Source organism: Limanda limanda, chromosome 8, assembly GCF_963576545.1.
Source record: "Limanda limanda chromosome 8, fLimLim1.1, whole genome shotgun sequence".
NCBI lineage: Eukaryota > Metazoa > Chordata > Actinopteri > Pleuronectiformes > Pleuronectidae > Limanda > Limanda limanda.
In genome coordinates, this window is record NC_083643.1 from 21,778,672 (window position 1) to 21,801,695 (window position 23,024).

General features: G+C 40.7%; 1 protein-coding gene across 1 annotated transcript in view; it reads right to left on the reverse strand.

Moving 5' to 3' along the window:
• Positions 1-23,024, reverse strand: part of LOC133009198 (transcription factor SOX-6-like) — a 100,877-nt gene that overhangs the window by 49,053 nt on the left and 28,800 nt on the right. The window contains exons 3-4 of the mRNA XM_061076622.1: positions 14,651-14,861; positions 11,952-12,162 (exon numbers count right to left, since the gene is read on the reverse strand). Of these exons, the coding sequence (XP_060932605.1) occupies positions 11,952-12,162; positions 14,651-14,860 (421 nt within the window). The 5' untranslated portion in view covers position 14,861. The remainder of the gene's footprint in view (positions 1-11,951; positions 12,163-14,650; positions 14,862-23,024) is intronic.

The window sequence follows — 23,024 nt, forward strand, 5'->3', positions numbered from 1 at the left end:
CACTTTCACTGTTTCCATGTGTATAAAAGATTCTAATGAAATTTAAGTAAAACGAGCAAAGCTTCAGAAGAGTAAGTGTGTAGTGTAGTAAACTGTAATTTTATTACCGTCAGCATTTATAGCCATAACGTAGGCTCTACTGGTAACAGGGTTAATGTTATGGCCCAAGGGTTAGGGTTAGGGTTAGGGTTAGGGTTAGGGTTACTCATTTCTACATTATTTTGGGTATAAACTAGTCACTTACTAACAATACTAACAAAAAATATAACAACCTATGATTTTTTTAAAGTAAAATGTGTGCTTGAACACATATTCAATGATGTGTGTCTTGGCTCAAAACTGTAGAAGTAACAGTAAACAAGGACAATGACTTAAATAAACACCTGAATGAATCAGAAATTGCATGGATGTTGGACATATAACTGACCCCTCTGTTAAACTGTGGCCCCTTTAAAGCCCCTGAGTTTGAAAAAATCTTAGATCTGTTTGGGCTTTCCACTACTACTAAGTCTGGATCTGAAAGTGAGCAAATTTGAATTGCAGTATGTTTTATCGATTTACTATGTGAGCTTAATCTTTATCTTCCACATGTTTGTGAGGCAAACATTTGTTTCTTAACAAAACAAAGTACCAGTAGTAGGAGTGGAAGCAGTTAGACGTAAAGACCCAAAAGACCTAAGTATTCCTTTAACTTATCATCTTTATTGACAATGGCTTTTACCTTAAGCATTACAACACTCTTTCCATGCTATGTAATTGGTTTATGGTGGATAACACTTGGTGTGTGATGGTTTATTCAGATTTTCATTTGTTGGAGCAGCTGAAGAGTTTCTGAAAATGTCATCACGTAAATCTAATTTACATTTTCTCTGTGTTTGAATTTATTCATTGAAATTCACCAAAGAACAATAATAATTCCTGTGAGAGGTAGTCTTCTGACATTCGGTAGTTTAACACTCAAGACCCCAGTGTATGTCTGTTTTATCTGTTTTATATTTCATGATGTTTCAATTATTTCCTTATAATTCACTTGACATTTGAATGGAAACATGGTGTCTCTTTCACTCTATCTCTCTCCCAGACACACACACACAGTGTGCAATGCCAGAGCTCAGGAGCTCTCGGGTCTGCAGCCAAACGCCAAGGTTAAGAGAAAAAACAACATTAATCTGAAAAATTATTTAATGTTAAAAATAACAAAGGCCAATGTTCTAGTGGCTGCCTGATGTTTGCGTAACACACGCGCGGCTGAAAAAAACCATTTCGTCTTTGCTACTGAAGGTGTGTAAATGGAAGCTGACAGCTACACTTTACACTTCCAAATTTATGTTAGTAGTGTGACTTCAGCTGCAAACCCCACAGCAACAGACCGAGAGGAAAGAAAGAAAGAAAGAAAGAAGGAGGAACAGGATAGAGAGTGGAAGAAAGATAAATAATATGATTCAGAGAATAAAGTGAGAGCAAGAGTGAAGGAGAGGAACAGAGCAAGACAGCAGCTGTCCCAACAGCTGGCCGGCAGGATTGATGTCTCAGTGAAATAAAACTCAACATATGTCCAAACATGAGAAGACAGGCCAGCCAGGAGGAGGAACACACACACACACACACACACACACACACACACACACACACACGCTGATGTGAGAGCCCCGTTGCACTCTAAAGAATATACATGCACACCACACACACTGATTAAAGAAAGGCACTCCACTGCTGACACGTTTAATGTCACAGAGAGGGTTTTATAACACACACCTTCACACACACACACACACATAGATATGACACACACACACACACACACACACACACACCTTGAGTGGCCTAGCACTGCTAACTCAGTGTTGTAAAACCATTAAACTGCAGAGTGGTTAGCCGGGCTCTGTGTTAGCACGGTGTGCATTTCACACACACTATTTTCATCTGTCAGATGACACCCAGACTCTCTTGTCGCAGAACATGGTCTGAGAAAGCAGCCAGGCCCTACTGGCTGGGTGGGGTGAGGGGGGGGGGATGCAATTCCGACAGATAGTAGCCCTGTGTAACCCTCTTTTTATACATCAACCCAACACACACACACACACACACACACACAGTCATCTGTTTGCGTTCGAGACCCAGCATTATGCCCAGTCAGACGGAGTGGACCACCTGTAGGAACCACGTGTTTGCATTTCGTCATTAAGCTGACTTTCTCATCCCGGTCCACTTGAATACAAAAAGAAACTGACCCACTGTGTAACTCAAAACTGGTGCAACAAAACCCTGATGTAAGACGTATGAGATGTAAACTGAGGGGCTACAGCAAAGTAAACTTCTAATTATGTTCTCAATATTGATTCATTTGTTGGTCTACAGGGGAAACAATGAAATAACAAGTTCCCCAAACCAAGAATGGCATATTTCAATTTATGTCAGACACAATTTGCCTGACTGAACCTGTGATGCAGAAGCAGCCTCTGTGCGGGCGGATCACAGCTGACATTTAGTGAGTAGATAATGAGTGAGTTTTTCATTTTTTAGGTGAACAATCCTTTTAACCATTTTCAGGTTTACAGTTTACTTGGCATGAAACTGCAGCTTTGGCCTTTGCCCTTTAACATTTACAAAATGTAATTACTATATTTGACTTAGCCTGAAGCTTAGAGAATTAAATCAGGCATCAATATTACTTGGCCAGGGCTTTGATTCCCACTGAGGGCCACCCGGGCTAAAAATACTCTCCCAGTACTCATTCCCGGCAGTGTCGAAGGCGTAAGGTCAGAAAACTGCCGCCCTGAATTAGACAAAGGATAGTGTTTCTACTCAATGTGTGAGTTTAATGCTAGAAAAGCCAGACTGCTGATCTGTGCTGTGCAGGCGGAGAGGTCGGGCCTGTGCTGCGTTACAGCGCTGACATCAACCACCACTGCAGCCTCATAGGAGACCACAGCGTGGAGGTTGTCCACTGAGGGAAGCACAGAGGCACGGAGTTTTAATAAATTACAATAATGGTAAGAAAGGAGTGTAAAAACCCTGATGAGGGTGTTCTAACCAACTAAGATTACACTCCAACAAATCAGTCTACTGGCTGATTTCTATTCTCAACTAATACAAGCCCAGACATTATTCAGATATTTTCCAGATTCTCAGCCCGAGTTCTTTGTGCCAGAGGTTGAGAACAATCAAGTAAGAGCGACTGACGAGCTTTAAAAAAACGTACTGTAGCTTGGGCATTTGATACACCCCAACTGCAACAAGGTCAGTTCACTTTGGATTTAATTAAATGTAAAGTAAAACATCTATTCACTGAAAATAATTGAATACACTCTCATATTTTTGTCTATTTCTTTTTATTTTCTGGGTTAATCATTTCCCCTTTGTGAGAATATGATAAATGTAAACAGTGTGTTTGTGAATAGAATTTGTCTTTTTCTCTTAAAAAATCCTTCGTATATTTGCATCACAAAGACAGTAAGTTTAACGTAACACATTTGAAATCATTTTTTAATGATCAAGATGTTGGTGTAGATTGATATTTCTGCACTTTGACATTCTGTATCATTTTTTACATTTAATAAAACAAACTTGAATCTAAACACACTCACAAATTGCTTCAAAATTGCTTCTTTGTCAAGCACACACTTCCAAAAATCCAGTTCAAGACCCAAGCTTCTGGTTCCACTTTAGGCATGATATATGAAACCCTACCTACTTAGCACACACACACACACACACACACACACACACACACACACACACACACACACACACACACACACACACACACACACACACACACACACACACACACACACACACACACACATGGACACAGACATACACACCTAAGTCCACACAGCACTATGTGTGGTTCAGACACAATAGAAGCGTTGTTTTGGTTTGGGCCCCCGGGGGAGTCAGTGTGTGTGTGTGTGGGGGGGCCCGCTCCACAGCTGACCAGAGAGGAGAAAAGGCAAGTGGATCTCCTTTTTCCCACTCCTGATGCCACGGACACGTCCATATCAGAAAAAGAATCTGTGCAGTCTTATGTTTAGACTTTAGATTGAGATAAGTGCACTTTTATATATTTTCTTGGAAAAATACTCATATTTAAAAAATAATTACATACATTTTCTATTTCCACCTGTTCACAGTTCCTATGTTTTTTTGTGACCAAAATAAAACTCTGCCTGCATTAAGGTCAATATTAAATAAATTGTGCCTGTGCTGCATGTTTGTTTTTTAATTCTTTAAGTCATTTTTATTATTGCATTATCAATTTTAAGACACCTAAAATAAGCAGGATTTTGTCTTACTTATACATTTAAAAAAACAAGTTCATAAGAATAAATTTAGAGTTGTATGGACATGTAGTAGACTGTGTATTAAAGCCATGCGTGTGACGATCTGGTGGAAACACGCAGATTTCCTCAAAGTTTGTTTTTCAGCAGATTTAAGTTCATATCTTTGACAAGTCAAACACGCTCCACTGGCTTCAAACATGATCCGTCTTGGCTGTGACACAGACAGTACTTTTTTTTTATTATGCCCTATTATGCCTTTTTTTAGTATGCCTGTATCAGGTGAACAGTTTGGCATTTCACTGAAATCCCAGTTCAAAAAAAGAAAAATAGGGCAGGACTTGATAAAATCACTATTTAATCTGATTCTTTTGGACAACATTCAAAACTGTTCCAACGAACCACATTGCATGCGCCAGTACCACATGCTGGCTGGCCTGCAGCCAAGCTGAGCAGGAGAGGGCTACCAGGCATATCCCATTGACTGTATTTGTAGTCAAGACCCACAGGTTGTGGCTGATCATTAGTAAAGAGATCCCTATCAATTACAGTGGAAGAGATTGAAACCAACCACAAGAAGTCCAGGGGGAGTTGGCCTGTTGGCAGAGCCGAGGAGCAGCACTGACCACCACATGCAGCTACAGGACGTATACAAGGAGATTAGAGCTCAAGATTAAAGAAAAGTTTACATTTGGGAGAAAATACATGCCTTGATACACACACACGAACACACACACACACACACACACACACACACACGCGCACACACACAAACACATACGCACACACACAGACAAAGTCTCTGCCTGCACACAATCACAGCTCAAGCTGCCAATCCCATAGAGGACGGCAAACATAGTGCCAGAGCCAAGACCTTGTTAATTAGCCAATAAGCTTAACTCTGGGAGCCAACCAAACTCGCCTGTTAAGCTGTCATCACAACTACTTCCACCTGTGTGTATGTATCCATAAGCCCTCACATGCACACACTCACACACACACACACACACACACACGCGGGTCAGGCATACAGGGCTCACAGGCCACATGGAAGTTCGAGGTTCTGTCATGCACTATGTCCTCATCTGCAGCTCAGGTGAAGAGGCCTGCAGATGAATTACCCTTCAAACTGTGTTCCTGACAGGCCTTGGTTGCCAGCTGAGCTGCTAATTGGTTCTGTTTTTGTTCTTCTGTAAAGAAAAGGGAATCTAATGCAATGTTACATTCCAGCTGGAGCATCGATTAACTCTCAGAGCACATGCTCGAGGATGCACACGTGTACACGTCCCTCAGAGTCTGTACACCAACAACGGCCCCCTCCTCGAGAGAGAGAGAGAGAGAGAGAGAGAGAGAGAGAGAGAGAGAGAGAGAGAGAGAGAGAGAGAGAGAAAAGAGAGAGAGAGAGACAGAGAGAGAGAGAGAGAGAGAGAGAGAGAGAGAGAGAGAGAGAGAGAGAGAGAGAGAGAGAGAGAGAGAGAGCATACTTTCCACAGCTTGAGTGGCAGCAACAGCAGAGATGTTGAAACAGGCTCTCAGCAGCGAGAGAACAAAGCGCAGCCTGGCAGAATATCTCTATTGTCACAGAGCGACAAGGGTTAGAGGAAAGGTTGGCCTCGCTCTGACCCCCTCTTCCAGCTGGGGAAGCCATTATATGGGGGATTGGGTGCCCAGCTCTGGCCCGTCCTGAAGTCAAGACACAGTGCAGACTCCTCCGAACTGGACAAGAAGTCAAGCTTGAACAAACAGTGAAAGGACAAGGCTCATAAAACTGTAGCTGCACAAACAGCTGTGTAACGGGTCTCAAGGCAGTAGAAGTGTGGATAAATAGAACCATTAAAATGTTTCCCATTGCTGTATATTGATTATGCAGACACAAAAGGCTTTACATAAAATACAAGCTTTTGAAAGCCCATAAAATGGTTCTTTAAAAAACATCCCCAAGTTTTATTTCCAAGAATTTGAATCCGAGTTAATCTGCTTCATCAGGACTGTGAGCGCATTTTCCCATGAGATTTTGATTCAAATATTGCTAATTTCTAATTAGTGAATTTGTGACGGCAAATTTGTCTTTTCAACCAAGCCGTTCCCAAGTACACACACAAACATAGCTCTCTCACAAAATGAAAAAAAAATCTTATTTTGTGACGAACTGTTTTGCGCGGCCTGATTTTCACGGCCTTTAATCATTTTTTAAAACTGAGGCAGGGATTTGGGGCAGGAAAGAATGTGGGGAAGTACAGCCGAACCATGGAAAAGGTTTTGTGTTTTACACCTAATTATGAGCTATTATGAGCTCAAGTTCCGTCCAGAAAAACATTGATTTAAGACAGTCGTGATGACTTATGAAAAGAAAGCTGGGTTTGTTGGATTGTAGAATGCATCATCATCTTGCCACTAATGCCAGACTGGAAGTTGTGATGTCGCCCGTTTCCATATGACGGGAGGGGCAGCTGGTGGTGTTCCCAAGTCTAAAATTATATCATTGGTTTGGGTTTATATGAATACTGAGGGTAAGGATTCCCTTTTGTTGTTTGGATATCTGTAACAAATACATACAATTGATGTAGTTCAAATCTCCCACTGCTGTGCATTCAGACCGATGGGTAACTGTCAAACTGTGTCGGACTCCCTGTCAACATTGTCAATGTTCTGCAAAAATGAATAAGACATGAGAGACATGTTCCTTTCAGTCTATGAGTAGTACACTGTCTGACTTCGATAACTCATCCATGTCACTTTCACTCATTTGAATCCCTGCTGAAAAAGGCCGATATGTGTTGTTCTTGTGATTTTTTTAGAACTTGAAGATGAAGGATATGTCCTTGAGGAGTTTTCCTCCAAGTCTATATTGTTCATTTGCGTTTCTTAAATCCATCAACCAATCAAAAGTCGCAACACTTGGAAACCTTGCACAATGGGTCTGATGCATTTAATAATTCGGAAAAATTCAAAGTATAGGAGATGAAAAGGAGTCTCAGAATGATTTTGGGTCGACCCAATCCTGAAAAGCCATCTTCTGGGACTACCCATTAAAAAGACCAAAACAAAGTCCTGTGATCCAGTTGATCATGAACAGTAGGTGGCAGTTAAGGTATACTTGTTCTATGTCTGGCTCAGAGTGCTCAAACAACTCTCTGGAAACACCTTTGACAGAATGCGAAAGATGTAGACGAAAAGTGAGGTTGAATTTATTTTTTAAATGCAGAAATTTTGAACGAAAAAGAAGTTGGTTTGCAAATACTTTAACTCAACTCTCGTTTAACAACTTCGGACAAATTCACAAATTAGTCACACAGGAGTCTGTTTTATATTCCCACAAGAGCACTACAGTGTGGTGGTAATCAAGCCCAATCTCATTTGCAAATGAAACAGATGAATTGTACAGTAATTCATAGGAGCTGGGGTGGAAGCAGGGATTAGACTGGTTTTAAGTGTTTGCCAGGCGCCAGAGCTGCTCTGGGCACATTAGATGGCTGACTAAGTTGGCATGAGGGCGCTGCGGCCGTGCCAGGGGGCCGTTAACAGTATACATATATATAAATATATATATACAGGGTCAAAGAAACGTGTCTGATTCTAATTTAATGATGCTTTTGCTTATGAGCAACACATTATTGTTTGGTTCATTTCTCTGTTTATTCCAGACTTTCACCTATATGTAGAGCATCTCTATTCAACAGCGGGTCCGGGGCCCACATTCTTTCTTCTCCTCCCGGCCTTGAACATTTTATTCAGTAAGCAGTCTACCAGTTTAAGTGCTTCAACAGTATAGAGGAAGCCTTTTGTATGCAGCAAGCCCTTGTAACCTTCACACAATGCACACACAACTCAAAGAAAATGCTAAATTGTCAAGAAAACAGTGGACCTTCACCCTCTTGGCTTGAATGTTGTGAAAGTCCAGGTGAAAAAAAGGCAATTTGCAGCAATTTGACACAGTCTTAAAGAGTTCTAGGTGAAGTGGTTAAAAAAATGAAGCGGCCGTTAGGTGAAAAAATGGTTGCAAAGCAAGGCCGTATCTATTCATTAGAACTGTCGCAGGCACTTACGGCTCCTCTGAGCAGTGGACAGCCTACAGTGTGCCAACAGGGGGTGAGCACGGCACAAAGGCTAAAAGCGACATCATCCACACTTTAGCTCCTGGCTATAGTGCACGGAGGGGTCAGCCATGTTAGGCTAAGTGAGCGCTCAGTGGGTAATAGGGTCTGTTCCATTTGATCATGCAGCCAATCTAACCTGGGAGATCTCAGCTGACTGGACCTTTTTCAGCAGGAGGCGGCGCACAAAGCAAGGGACAGCATTGTTCAGGCTTTTATGTGCTTGCTGTTTGAGTGCAAATGATCAAATCTGGTCATACTGCAAGAGGATTTAGATCAAAACCCTGTTTTAAGTGTCAGTGTGAACACATGCGTCTTAAGAGTCAGAAAAAGAACGACCTGGAACAAATGCAGAACAAACCTGTGGAGCTCTCTGCCAGGCAGCGCTTGAAACACAACACAGTCTCTCATCTGTGTCACACCAGCAATCACTATATATAAGCCTATTTACCAGATTGGCCTTGCACTCCTGTGTGCAAAACAAATAAAAATCTAAGAGCTTACGAAATTAAAATGCTTCACCTTTACCAATACCTCAAAACAAAGCTTTAAATCAGGATGTGTGCAGGGTTGCCTGCTGAAGAGGGATTCTAAAAATGTTCCAAAAGTGATTTGAAAAGGCTTCAGGAGTTGAAGGATAGATACAGAAAAAGAGAAAAAAAGTAACAGTAATCCCATCATGTGGAGACAAAGACAATTTAAAAAGACAACAATACAGTGAAGGAGAGACAGCTGTGATTAAATGAAGAAGCATTCGTCAAACAAATTAACAAATGAGAAAAAAAGGGTGTGGGGCTTCATTGCCCGTCCATTTTGAATGCAACTGTTTACTGCTGAAGAACTCACTTAATAAAGCATTCAGCCTCAGCCATCTATTGATCACGTCCTCCCATTGCAATTCAACTCATTAGGAAAAGACGCAGAGGCACCTGTCAGTCTCCATACGTGGGGCTACATTAGGCTCAAAATGAAATGCATTGGCACAGCATCACATGAAAGACATTTTTACAATGCGTCCTCAAGGATCACAGCCATTCACGAGAGTATTTACAAGGCCCGGAGACAGAGTTATTATTCCCGCTGACGCCGTATGATTGAGTGTGCCTGGTAGTATTGCACATGTTTATCTCGTTTGTTTTTGTCTTAGCTAAGTGTTTGCAGCGTGATCAATGCCACTTGTTAGTCCTCTGGGATTGCAGCTCCGCTAATTAGCAAAGGAAGAGCCAAACTCGATTTATTTGTTCCTGCTCTGCTTTTTATCCCCATAACGGAGGGAAACTGTGCAGGAACCATTTTGCTGTGCTGCGGTGCTGCTGAGGTACCGTGTGTGGGAAATCCACTGCTGATCTGTTTGACACAACAACTCTATCAATTGTTTTTAAATGTTGTTTTTATCTTGTTAATAACTGTTATTTTGTTTATACATAATGAAGTCATAAGCTTTGTGCAAAATCAGGAATAAGGGAACCTTGAATTCAACTCCATGCTTTTGTTTTCTAAGTGTAGAGACATGCATCCTTAACTTGTGCCACACAGAAATAAATAGCACGTCATCTTTCAAGACTGCTAAAACCTTTGAAAGCTAGGAATCTACTAAAAATGTAATTGAGAAAACTGAAAAATAAGATGAATCGCTTGTCGCAGTGTTTCTCCAACACTTTTTTAGATTTTCATATGTATCAAGCCTGAAGGGAGTTTTGTTCATTTTTACAGTGATGAGAAAAACATTGTTGTGATGTATTTTGCTGACTGAGAGAGGCACAAGCTCAGCAGGGTCCAACCAGCCCGGTCGAATGTGAAAGCAGAAGCTTAAGCAATTAATGGAAAAAGGAAAAAAAAAACAAGACATGCACTCAAAGTTGCCTGTTCCTTCAGTCACATCTCCTTTGATTTGACGGGCAGATGTCAGAGACTTTTGAACACACACACACACACACAGGTTTTTCCTTTCAAACCGTTTTCCGCTGGGTAGATAAGAGGCGAAGCTACCTATCTTTCAACTAAAGACACTGTGTACTGTAGTACGCCTCTGGCTGTTCCATTCTGGCCCACTTTACTGTATCAATAACAAAGTAAAACCTCTAAATGAGAGAGATCAAGCGCTCCTCTGATATCATCACGATTACTATGTGCACAACACAGTAAAGAGGGGTGTTAGATGGTTTCAGATCTGGCTTGCTGTGGGGTGGGAAGGGGCAAGCTGAGGCATGCTGAGAGGCTCCAGTGCTTTTCTGTGTTAGTGGTGCAGATCAGACGAGCGGAGGAGAAAGGGAAACCGGTGTTTTCACTGATTGATATTGTGATCTAACGAGCGAGGGATCTGTCAGTTGTAATTTTAGATGTTCAAAGATCCTCTGGAGAGGATGTGCTCGGAAAGGGAAAACAAAATACAGGTAGGTTGCTTTTTGCTCTACGTGTGAGCGAGGGGTAGACGAGACAACATCCTGTCGATCAGATATGAGGAAATAAACTGTTTTATAAGCCTGCAAGTCCTTTTCTATTCACAGCACCACTGTCTCTGTTCAAATAAACAATTTGCCACATGGATACAGCTTATTGAGACTTATTATAAGGTTAAAATACATATCATTAGCTTATTTTGCTTTGTATAATAATTTGTTATCTGTTTGGTTCAGACATTCCGACCGGCACGTTTCTCGTCTCAATGGATTTTAGCCTTAACACTTCAGATATTTTACAAAAGCTGCACAAGACGACAAGAAACAAACACAAAATGGCACTGAATAATCAACAGATCTGACTCTTACTCAAATCACAAGCTTATACAGTAAATTAAGCTGCCTAAATATAGTAAATCAAATATATACAAAATATAAATGGTCTGCTTGAATTAAAGGTGCACAAATTCCTGCTGCAATCTATGAATGAGTAATGTAACTTCAGCTTTAAAGCTCTGTTTGATGGAGCTGTTTAAGAATATAATTTTTTAACTTTTCTATCATTGATTTAATTTTTTTAACTAACAAGTGAGGTGAATGATCAAAAGCTCCTCCCTGGATTTATATCATTGTGTAAAACCTTATTTACTAAATTCTCTCAAATCCTTTTAGATAGAGATAAATACATTACAATTTATTCATTTTTTTGAGGAATGAATGATAGAACACAAGGTTTTCAGACGACTATAGTGTTGCACATGTCGGAAAATGTGTCTAGCCAGGTCTTGTATGTATGTGTATGAAGGTTTAAAATTAAAAAAGGGGTCCAATGAGTGTGCATGTCTGTCTCCTTACACTGCCAATAAAAACACACAAATCAGACACACACACACACACATTTTTCTACTTCTATCATAGTGAGGGCACTAATTGGAATAATGCATTTGCCAGCCCTTTGCCCTAACGTTAACCATCACATCTACATCTCTAACCTTAACCCTGACCTAAACCTAATTCTAACCCAAACCTCAAAAGTGAGGACCAGTCAAAATGTGCTCACTTTCCCAAAAAGTCTTCACTCCGTAAGGTCTATGCTCAAAATGGTCCTCACAAATATATAAGTCCAAGTACAAACACACACACACACACACACACAAAGATTATTATCGCCTTACCGTCTTGCTCTGTCTTTGTCAGCTCCACAAGCTTCTTCTGTTTCAGTGTGTCCACCACGTCTGCCAGGCTGCCTTTGCGGCGCTCCGGAGTTCCGAACGCGAGGCCGATCATGGGCTCCCCCCGATCCCTGGAACCCTCCTCTGGCTTGTGTGGAGAGGTAGAGTTAGTCTGGTAGGAGTAGACCGAGCAGATTTTATTGCTTTGATTGTCCTGGGGAAAATCAGCACACAAGAGTTTAAAGTTAGAGGCAGTACAAGGCATTTGATTTTTGGACTTTTGTGTGTCATCACCTAATGCATTCTGGGAGCCCTGTTATTAGCTGTTTGCACATGCTTAGATGTGCTTTCATTAGCTGGCTGGCATGACATTAAAAGAAAGTCGACAGTACTAGATCAATCATGAGGAGACCTGTCGTGTCACTTGATTGCATAAGTTTAAATGGGCTGGGCCTATATCTGTTATTCTACTATAAAGATATATGTCTGTGTCAGTTAATGGTTGCAAGTCATCTCTCTGCTTAAGTCTTAAAACACCCAAATAAAAAACATAGTGTGAAAAACTGAGTATGTCTAATCTGGAATTATTCAAAGTGAAAAGATATTTGTAGATTCATCAAGATATTTAAATAAAATATAATAAAACGTTATACAGCTCTAATACTGGCATCATTGAATCACTATCAGGGGGAAAAAAATTACATTTTATAGCCTCAAACGCACAGAAATCCACCAAAAACATACATACATGATGACAGTTGTCTGAGGTAGTGCTATCTTATACAGGAGGGAATAAAAAATCACTGATGTTTTCTGTAGTTATAAATCTAAAGTAATTCAACATTTAGTGAATTCTAACTCATTCCTGTAACAGTGAAGGTTACACAAAGCCAGTAACTTAAGTCTTGTTGATAGCAGACATTTTAATGGCACTTTCTATTTTGTGCTGTACAACCAGCATGTTTATGTCCCACTTTTGCAGAATTAAGCAACAGGCACAACGAGGACATATTTACAGAGACAGAAAGCCCTTCTAGACGACCACATTGTCCCACACAACAGACACTTTAGCACAGGTGTTCTAACACCGGGGCTATTTCTGGACGGTTTCTCCTCCTCTTACAGAGTGGGGGGATCTCCAAGAACTTTAGGAGGCTTATGTTTCAAAGACAAGGGGCTTTGGCTAACAGTGACATCTTAAGACGCCCTTGAAATGGCTCCAGGAGGCCATGGTGTTCACTTTGTCTTTAAGCGGAAGATGCCTCTGTAATGAGGATTAGGAGATTGTGTGTCACTCGTGGATTGTTCAGGTGTGAGTTTTCAGGTCCGTACATAAAGCCGCCCTGGTGTTATACAAGCGACATGATGCACTCAGGAAGGTGTGAGGGTCAGCTCGACTTATAGACTGAAAGGTCACGCATTCACTCTCTGCAGCAGACAATTCTAGGGTAAACCTGTTGCAAATTGTCCTTGAGTAAAGCACCAGACATTGATCTGGTCTCGTACCCGGGTGCAAAGACGATATGCCTGATATGAAAAGGAAAAATATCTCTAGTACCTCAAAGGCTTGGGTCATTTTATGATATCTGTATGAAAAACAACAGAACATGGATAATGCTCCACCTTTTCTGTCACAAAGTTGTCCATCTTGCATCTCTTTCTAAATATTTACGATATGTGGCGCTGCCATTTCCCCTTGCTGGCTTCATACTCCCAGAAAATAACCAATACTTGATTATTTTCGAAAACTTGATTATTTTCTGGCCCTAAAACTACCTTTTCTCTGTTTTCTTTTTCAGAACCTACTTAAAGGATCGATTTTTGATACGCTATCAGTCTCCTGTGGTTGCCCATGAGGGACCGTAGACATATTCAGGTTTGAAAAGAGTATTTGATAACTTAACAAAAAGGAAAAGAAGAAAAGAAACGTGGTGAAATAGGAAAAAGAGTGAGCCTGCACAATGTATTCAGGAACATTTTTGCCTCAAGGTCACTTTGAACCCAGACCATTAAGTGATACTAAGTTTGAAATCACTTTCTTTGATAGGTTCATATTGTGCGCTAACAATGATTGATCGGAAATAAGTTATTACCTCAAAGCAGCACATAAATATCATTATGTCCATTAGATTTTTTTATCATGGCCACATTCAAATTGATTTAGAATATGAACAACACTTTTTATCCGAGTACTGTGTTCTGCCACAACACTGATACCTGAGGAAACTTTCCTCTAAGAACTTTATCCTTTCCTCAGAGGCCAAAGTCAAATACGCCTCGACCATTAGGGACCAACAGAACCTGAAGCCAAGTTACTACTCGGCACACACACTCACACACTCTGTCTCACACACGGACCCAGGCTGTGGAGAAGAACTAAGGGGTATAAGTCTCTGGAGGAGAACCCTCACTGGGCTGCCCACAGCACTGCCTGCAGCACACAGACCAGAGAGAGGCACCAGTGTGTGTGTGTGTGTGTGTGTGTGTGTGCGTGTGTGCGCGTGTGTGCTCTCCAATAGTGCACCATCATCATTATGCATGAGAATTTGTACACCCTGTGTACTCCTTCATGAGTGTTTTATGAGCTGTGCGCCCTGTGTGTGCACACTGACCACATTTGTGTTATAGATTTGAGTTATAGGAACATATCTCAAGATAGGATATGGTCAATTTTTCAACTCTGTGCATAATTCACTCCTCACCATCACAGCAGGCCCAACGTTGTCCCACTCAATATCTGTGGTCTTTTCTCTGATTGGCTGCAGCTCGTCGGACTGGTCATGTGAAGAGGGCGATGCCGTCTCCTTCGGGCTCTCTCGCTCGTGTTTGGCCCAGGCCGCGTCCTGACCGGCCACTTCCTCTTCTTCAGACTGTTGTTGAAAGGGAGGCGTTGTTCGCATGGAAGACATCATTCTATGAGAGAAGAAAGTAAAAAGAATTTAAAATGTATGGTGAAAACTGTTTGCGATCAGTGGTTTGAGGAGAGGAGACAAGAGGAGACTAAGTCACCATTGAAATGCTACACTTGCACTTCTGATCTCAATATTATACGACGTGATATATACCGGTCACTGATTCAAAAGTGATATATGAACTCTTCTCCATTCAGAAAGTCCAATTTTGTTAATTAAGTATGTATAAATCTATGTACGTCTCTAAATGTTTTAAAAATAACAGTCTAACAGACTAGTCGTCATGTGATTGTTGAAGGAATTCTGCATGTTAGCTCACTTAAATCACTTTAATATACAACACTTAGTATTGATACTTTATGTATGTATTGTAGATGTGCTCTTCTATTTGCTTCATATCAACAGCCTGTTAGCCCCTGTTCTAGTTCTTCTGTTTAAAGGTTTATATTTATAGAAGACACAGTAGATGGCGGTGATGCACCTTGACGTTGGTTGCCCTCTGCAAATAAACCAAACAAACAAGAAGAAGAATTCATTATAGGTGAAATACTTTAGTGTTTCTATAAATGGATTCATATGTGTGAAATCTTTATCCTCCTGGTCGGTAACTGAGTGAAAGGATAAACATTCATTTGCTTTGAGACTTCTTCAAATAATGAGAATATTATTATTATAAATATGGAGCTTCAAAAATAGTTGCCCATATAATGTCTGCTGTTTAATGATGTATTCTTAACTGCTGCTATTGCTGCAGCTCATTCATTGTAAATAAGCCATTTATAACTTTGTATTGAATAGATTGTTGATCTATAATCTATAACTCAACTTTCCCAAAAATCTAGGGTACTCTGCATTTGGAATGCTAAGAGCTTTCCAATTTTTTCCACTCTTGAGTGAATATTAAAGCCACAAAAAGCAGCTGTTAATTCCAGAGCTTCATTTAAAACGCAGACATGAACGTTAAAGGTGTAATTACAGCTCACACTCACATGAGCGATTAAAATACATATTGCATTTATGATATCTTTCCTAACTCAGGGCAATTTATAACTATTGCATCACAACCAAGCTGAAAGTTCCTCAAACACACACACACACGCTGACACACACACACGCACACACGCACACACACACACACACAGGACCGTAGGGATAATCTACTAAACAGCATCAAGGCTTCTCAAGCAGATGCTGTGCTGAGTTTCAGTATAAAAAATTTCGTTTTATTCCTAATGTGAGCCTCAGGCGGGGGGAGTCATTAGGCTAATACATCATTTACTTTAACGACTTCCCTTGGTTGCACTATACTTATGAGGACTTTCATTAACCACACTCATCCCCTAAAACTCTCCTCTCCAGTCAGTTCTTCATTCGAATCTAAATACAAGCCGCACTTTAGAGGATTTCCCTCATCGTTCTGTCTTCACGCAGCTAATTGGTCCCTTCAAGTCATCATACACAAAATCATAGACATAAACAAACAATTTCATGAACACACAAACACCCACATCAAATAGTGAAGTTATAACTGACAAAGGGGAAAATTCCAATAAAAACTGTGTCAGACTTTCAGGAATTGTTTTTGCTCAAATTTCCTGAAAACAGGATAAGAAATTCCCCCCCCCACACACACACACACCAACCGCACACACATGCAGACAGACAAACAACTTCTGTGAGGTAAAACAGATTGCGCCCTCAGCATTCACTAAATAACGGCAGGGTGTCTATTTTTGAAATATGCAACCTCCTGCAAGTGCCCTCAAACATAAATCTGACCCTCAGTCAAATGTCTGAAGAGAAAGAGCAGGGCCACAGAGTGAAAGTGTGGGTGGGGGGGGGGGCAGCAAAAGGTGAACATAATTTACAGTTGTGAGTTGATAAAGAGATAACAGACTGAAACCAAAAGCCAGAGTGAAGCAGACTGAGAGACAACGACTGAATGTGTTAAGAAGATGTTTAAAATCTGTGAACAACGGAGAGACAGAATAAAGGGAAGAAGGGAGTGAATAAGAAGGAGAAGCCTGTGTGTGAAGCATAGATCTCAAGTGTGTTTGAGTATTATGTGCTCTCTACTATCGCTGTACCCACTGATACTTGCAGGTGTAAAGTAAGTAGTAATGTAACATGAGGACTTTTCTTGTCTTTAAGTGATCCTGGAAGTCGCCATGTTCTGTGCAATGTGGTCTTTTACTACCTGTGTCAGAAATGCAGCTCCCACTGACTCTGCTCGGCAGCTTAAATCAGAGGTGGCCAGTGTCAGGGCATGAAAGCTGAGACCTGCGCCCCTCTGACCTGAAGATGCTGCAGAACCATTAATAGAACACTATTATAACTACGTAACTTTCTCCCGTGGATTGAAGACCAACTGAGATACTGTTTATTTAACTGTCACACTCATTGATTGTCGTTTGCCAAAGAAGTGAGCACAAGCTTAACTCTGCTTTAAGCAATAAACTGCAAATAAGAATCACCTGACTATATTTAGAAGCCAAAGTTGATATGTAGCTTGTGTTTGTATTTTGTTATTTAAGCCTCAGATGGTTAGGGGGGGCAAGGGAGTGTGTCTTTTCTTTTTCACCTGTTCAAATTGTTTAGCTGGTTTTAGTCAAAGGCAGGAGTAGGGCTAGGTTCTGTTGACTGTCACATTTTGCTTTAAGATGAAATAATAATAAAGGCCACAAAAACCATCTTGGACTCATGGATGCGTTTTTGAACGCAGTATCTTTATTTCTAAATTGACAACAGTTGATATATATAGCTTTTCTCTCAGAACTTTTTAGCATCTTTTAGCTCCTTGTTTTGATGTTCTCACCACATATTTGAGTGTTTTAGTTCAGTCTTGTCAGAGATGTTTCCAGATATAGCTGGCGGCTGTTTTGAATGGAAAAACTGTACCAGACTGAGCAGTTTTTAGGTAGTTAGCGTTCCTGTGTTTTGGGGGCGTAGCTTTGATGAGAGGGCAGATGGGTCAGGGGTCTATTTTTTCAAGTGTAGCCTGCTCTTGTTATCTTTTCTAGGATTACCAATCCTGCTTTAGTGTCAAGATTATTACCTGAGGTATGGCTGACATTATTCTAATCCAGCATCTTCAGCAGTTTGATAATTCAAGTTGCTAAAGGAGAATTTCTCTCCAGATTGTCATTAATCCTAATGAGACATGTGGTATTTAACAGTTAAAAGACTGCAAGTACTGAAATGTGGAGTTTAAAAGACTGTTTGAGAAGAACAATTCAGTTGAACATGTTTTTTTTTATTTCTGCATAGTTAGAATGCCTGATTTTTGCATTTGTTACTTAATGAGACCTCCACAGCTCCTGTTAGTGAACAAATTATCTAAATTTCATCTGTGTTGAGTCTCCAGTCGTGATTTATTTATTTCGACAATTTTAACTGGTGCTATACTATGCTCCAGTCATACACCTGATTGGAATTATTGAAACAGCCACAGCTGTCGGCACGAGGTTTTACATTTCTCCAGACCTTTGTTGTTTGACACAGCGGTATGACTACATGAGATCATAAGACCCCAGACAACCAACAAACAGCGAATCGCTAATCCGCGATCAACTCGTGCAATCCACACTGGAGCGACGGAGAGCAGGAGAGGGAGAAGACAGAGGAGAGCCTATATTTAGCGGACAATATTGCTGGTGCTGTGTTTACAGGGGGGGCTTAGGACTTGGGTTTCTTGGAACTGGTGTCTCATATGGCCAGGAATGCCTAGCCTCATAACTCGCTGCCACCGATATGGTTTCATCATGCAACAGTATCAGGGTTTGTTGGTATGCATGCCACGAGCCCTTTTGTGGTCAGTCCGTGTACTTCATGCAAAAATTCCCATTACCGGAGTTTAGAGAAATCCATTGTTAGACTTGCATGGCTGAAATGTTATGGGCTGGGTTTAGGAGCTACTGTGGGTTTTTTGGTCACATGACATGTTGGTGTCAGTGATGATTTGATTTTTAACACTGCAAACAAGTTTTGGGTTTGTTTTGCTTTGTTGCTCAAGCTGCCGATCCTTTATAGTAACCAAATTACAGCTGATTATCAGATTAGTTCTCTGGCTGTTCACAAAGTAACGGGTTGCTGTGTATATTATGGACGAAGGCAAAAGTGAACTGTAAGTCAACACAATAATTAGAAGCGATAAAGGAGCAACTATCATCCGGTCAATTTATGTGTTGCAACCAGCCTGCAGCTGTTATTGTCAGGACACGAAGAAAAACAGAGAGATACTGCTCTGTATTTAGAGATAACAACAATACAACACTGTTGTTTTGCCTGTTCAGAATCTTTGTGTTGGTCTTAATTTCCGAACAAATATCAGAAAATATCAGGACATCCCCTTTGAGATCCAGGAAGAAATTGAGCGATCATAGCAGAAGGAACAACCTTCTCCCAGAGAGACCAAACCAAAAATGAGTTTAGATACAGGTTGATGCTCTCAGGAAACCGTAATGTGACAATAATGTGACACTGACAGCTGAAAAATAAATTCAGTCTGCACACACATCTCCCTGAGGCACTCCAGAAGCCTTTTCATATTGTCAGACATCTAGAAAAACATCTACTCGTTCCCCTGAGAGTGGTTCTCCTGTCTGAAATATTTCTTGGTAAGTGATACTGCTGAGATTGCCTGGTTGATAACTACACACAGCACGCACTGTTGAGTGAAGAATTACAATTTTCATACATTTCAGAGTTTTTATTAGTGTGAAGTCAGAAAGATTACGTCACAAGTTTATGGCTAGCAGCCTGATGATAGAATCTCAGTTGAATGCATGTTGTGTTGTGTAGTGAATAATAAGAATAATAGTATATTCAGCAATGTTACTTCCTGTTCCCTTTGAGCATTTTGGTTTAGTTTCCCCTGCTTCCTTCGCTGACAACGGACATTCTAACAGCCTTTGATTCAAAAACACATTCAAAAAACTGATGCTGGTGGACAACTAGCTAAGTCCCCCGTCTGAAACGTGGACAGTAACTTAGAATCCCTTTGTGAGAGGAAGAAAAACGAAAACCAGGGTCAGAATTTGGCAGGAAAGCGTTGTTCAGATCTGGCCTGAAACCTGGCGACTTGGCAGAAACAATCAGGCATTGTGGAGTGTGGACGGAGAGGGACCTGTGACAGATGAGAGCGGGAGAGAGAGGGCCCCCTCTTAGAAAAACAGTACACAAAGCGCCATTCACAACCCAGGTCCCTTCTGCCACTTGTGGAGCGAGAGAAGGGCTCCGACAAAGGCCTCCGACTCAACCAATTGGGTGTAAAATCTCCAGCAGTCCCAGCTGGATAGCTGAGGAAGTGGGAAATACCAAAGAGAAAGAGAGACGCAGAATGAGGACAGAAAGAAGACTGAGGACTTTCGTTGAAATTGTTCATCTGTGGGACCGTCTAAAACAAGGGAATGCAGTGTTTGAGTTTTTAAGGTTCAAATAGAAACATTGCTCTGTGCAGGCACTGCAGCAACACAAGCTAGGTTGTTTTTAGATGTGTAGCCTATATTAAAAAACTACTTTTTTTTTTTTTTGCAGCTTGAGTTTTAATCGTTGTAGTTTCATCATTTCTAACTGTCCTATTAACGCAGTAAGATCAGCAATGTGACACATCAACATCAAACTAACATAATCCTCTGTGGCAAGAAACAAACTGTCATAGTCATTATATTTACCATTGTATTTGGAAAATGAACACACCCATCAAGTCTGCACAATTACATACAAAAGGCAAACTTGCGATAGGTAGTACAGGTCAAAGTTAAACCAGCAGTCAGATCCAGTCATTGTATTATTTTTCAAAGGAATAAACTGCAGGGATGTAGTGCTTCACTTCCAGAAAGTTGAGAGACATTAAAAAGACAAATACGAATTTGAAATAGAAAAGTCCAAATCCAACCATTAAAGACTATTGAATTAGAGCTGGATCTTACCCTTCCCATAATGCAGCTTCATGGCATCTAATGAAGTTGCCTCCTAAATGTCTGCTGCTTTTCTAATTGCTTTAGTGACATTGTTTGGTGGCCATCAGTAGAAGTCTGTGGTTGCACCGGGCAACTCCCAGGTGTGAACGAGCAGCAGGGCGTTGCTAAAAAGAACATGTGTGCTCAGTTATTTCCCTGGATAAATAAATGAAAAAAAAAAGGCTTGAAGAGAATTGGCCTTGTGTGAAAGCGGCTCTCCCTGCTCCTAAATCTTGGGTCTGTCTGGACCTTCATTATATCATCGCACAGCGCTGCAAACAGAGGGCACTGTCATAGGTCAGACATGTGGAATGTGAACACACACACACACACAAGCTGCCCTGTTTTCTCCCAGAGATTCTCCTCTGCCCGGCTCTTTTGCCCGAAATAGACACATTCAATAGCAACACCAGTTACCCCCAAACCAGCCCTATGCGTCACTGCCATAATAGCAAGAAAAGCAGTTTTGTTTTCTGAAATTCCAAACCATTAACATGGTTTTCACTGCCAGCAGAGCCAACAAGTGGCTGCTCTATTTCAAAGCTAGGTGCTTATCGCTTGCAACTGTGCCTATTCTCTGACATTTTCATGGCTTAAGTGAAACAATGAAGGGAGGTGAGGAGAGGCCAGACGCAGGGCGAGATGGTCGGGTCACAGCGGCGTGCACATCAATCAGCCGTCACAACCAAATCCCCTCATGATTATCACGTAAACAGAAAGCATTGTGGGGACATCAGCGTTACACTGGGAATCTCTATGTATTTATATCGTTAGAAAGTATTAGCATCCCACGGGCAGTCAGAGCAGATGGGCAGCATTCAGGCAGGTTACAAGGTATGACTGAATTAACTTTGTGAACTGACCAATTTCTTTCTAAAAGAGGAAGAGTGTAATGCAGTTGATGTCTAAAAAAAAGCTTAAACACTAGTACGTTCCCTGTTTTAACCTCGGTTAAACAAAGTAAGCTTATATTTACCTAAAAAAAAACCTGAATATGTGGTCATCAAGTTGTCTAAATGACAAAATTGACATTTTCACAACTAACAACTAGATTTATGTTTCTAAATATATGTCTTTTAATTACCTAGAGTTACAGTTTATGTCCCATTCATCAACACTTTTACATTACAGAATATTTAATAAAGTACCATTTCCTCTGCAATATGTTTTTCCAGGGAAATATGCAAGGAAATATATCCCTATTTGGTCATTTTTGTATAGCCGCTTTCTACATCTAATTGAAAGGAAATATAAATAAATCAAATATAGTATTATAAATACTTATACGATTTTGTTTCAAAATCTATATTGCCCACTTAGTCCTCATAAGAAGTGCTTTAAATCGGAGGGCAAAGGTATCACAGTATGGCCCAGTGTGAATGACATGTTATGTCTGGGAGCTGCAGGCCCAACACACCACACCAATACAAACATGAGTAAGTCACTGGTTCATTGATTCAGCTGCATTGTACTAGATGCCAGAGGGAGATCCTCCTAAAGGATGATCGTCACCTGACACTGACACCTCAGGAAAATTGTTGTCTAAGACTCTCAGTTTTTAGAAAAGTCTGAAACTGTCAACAAGGCAAAACAAGACTGTGTAAGGTTGAGCCTTTTTTAGGACAGAAGCCGGAGTTGGAAGTTATTTCATATTGTGCAGGCTGGTAACTTTTCACTAGGGTTATACTCTTTAAATTCAACAATCAAATGATATACAAGTAAAGATTTTGAGGCAGCAAATGGTAATCACTATAATGTATTGTGTGGTGTCCTTTAATTCAAGTAAAAGGTTGTACAACTAGGTTGTAGAATATTTTGTTTTGAAATAATCTTGATTTAAAACTTCCACAACAGACTTTTTCACAAATGACTCATTATTCATCAGGCAGACAAACATTGCGATGTAAGGATTTTTTTTGTCCCTCGTCGGATGGACACCTGGAGCAAACATGGGATCTGATGTCTCCATTAGTTCCACTGATGGAAAATCTCAATTAAAGCCAATGATGGAGCACTCAAAAAATTATGAATGCGTCGTTTGTACAGTGAGTGTAAACACACACCACTATGCTTGGTCTCTGTGTCCAGGCTCTGTACCTCTGTACCTTGAGACCTAAACCGCAGACCCTCAGAAATCCAGAAGCGGCCTTATTGACCAACACCCTCCCTTGTGCTTGTTATTTTCCCTGGCAAGCGAACACACC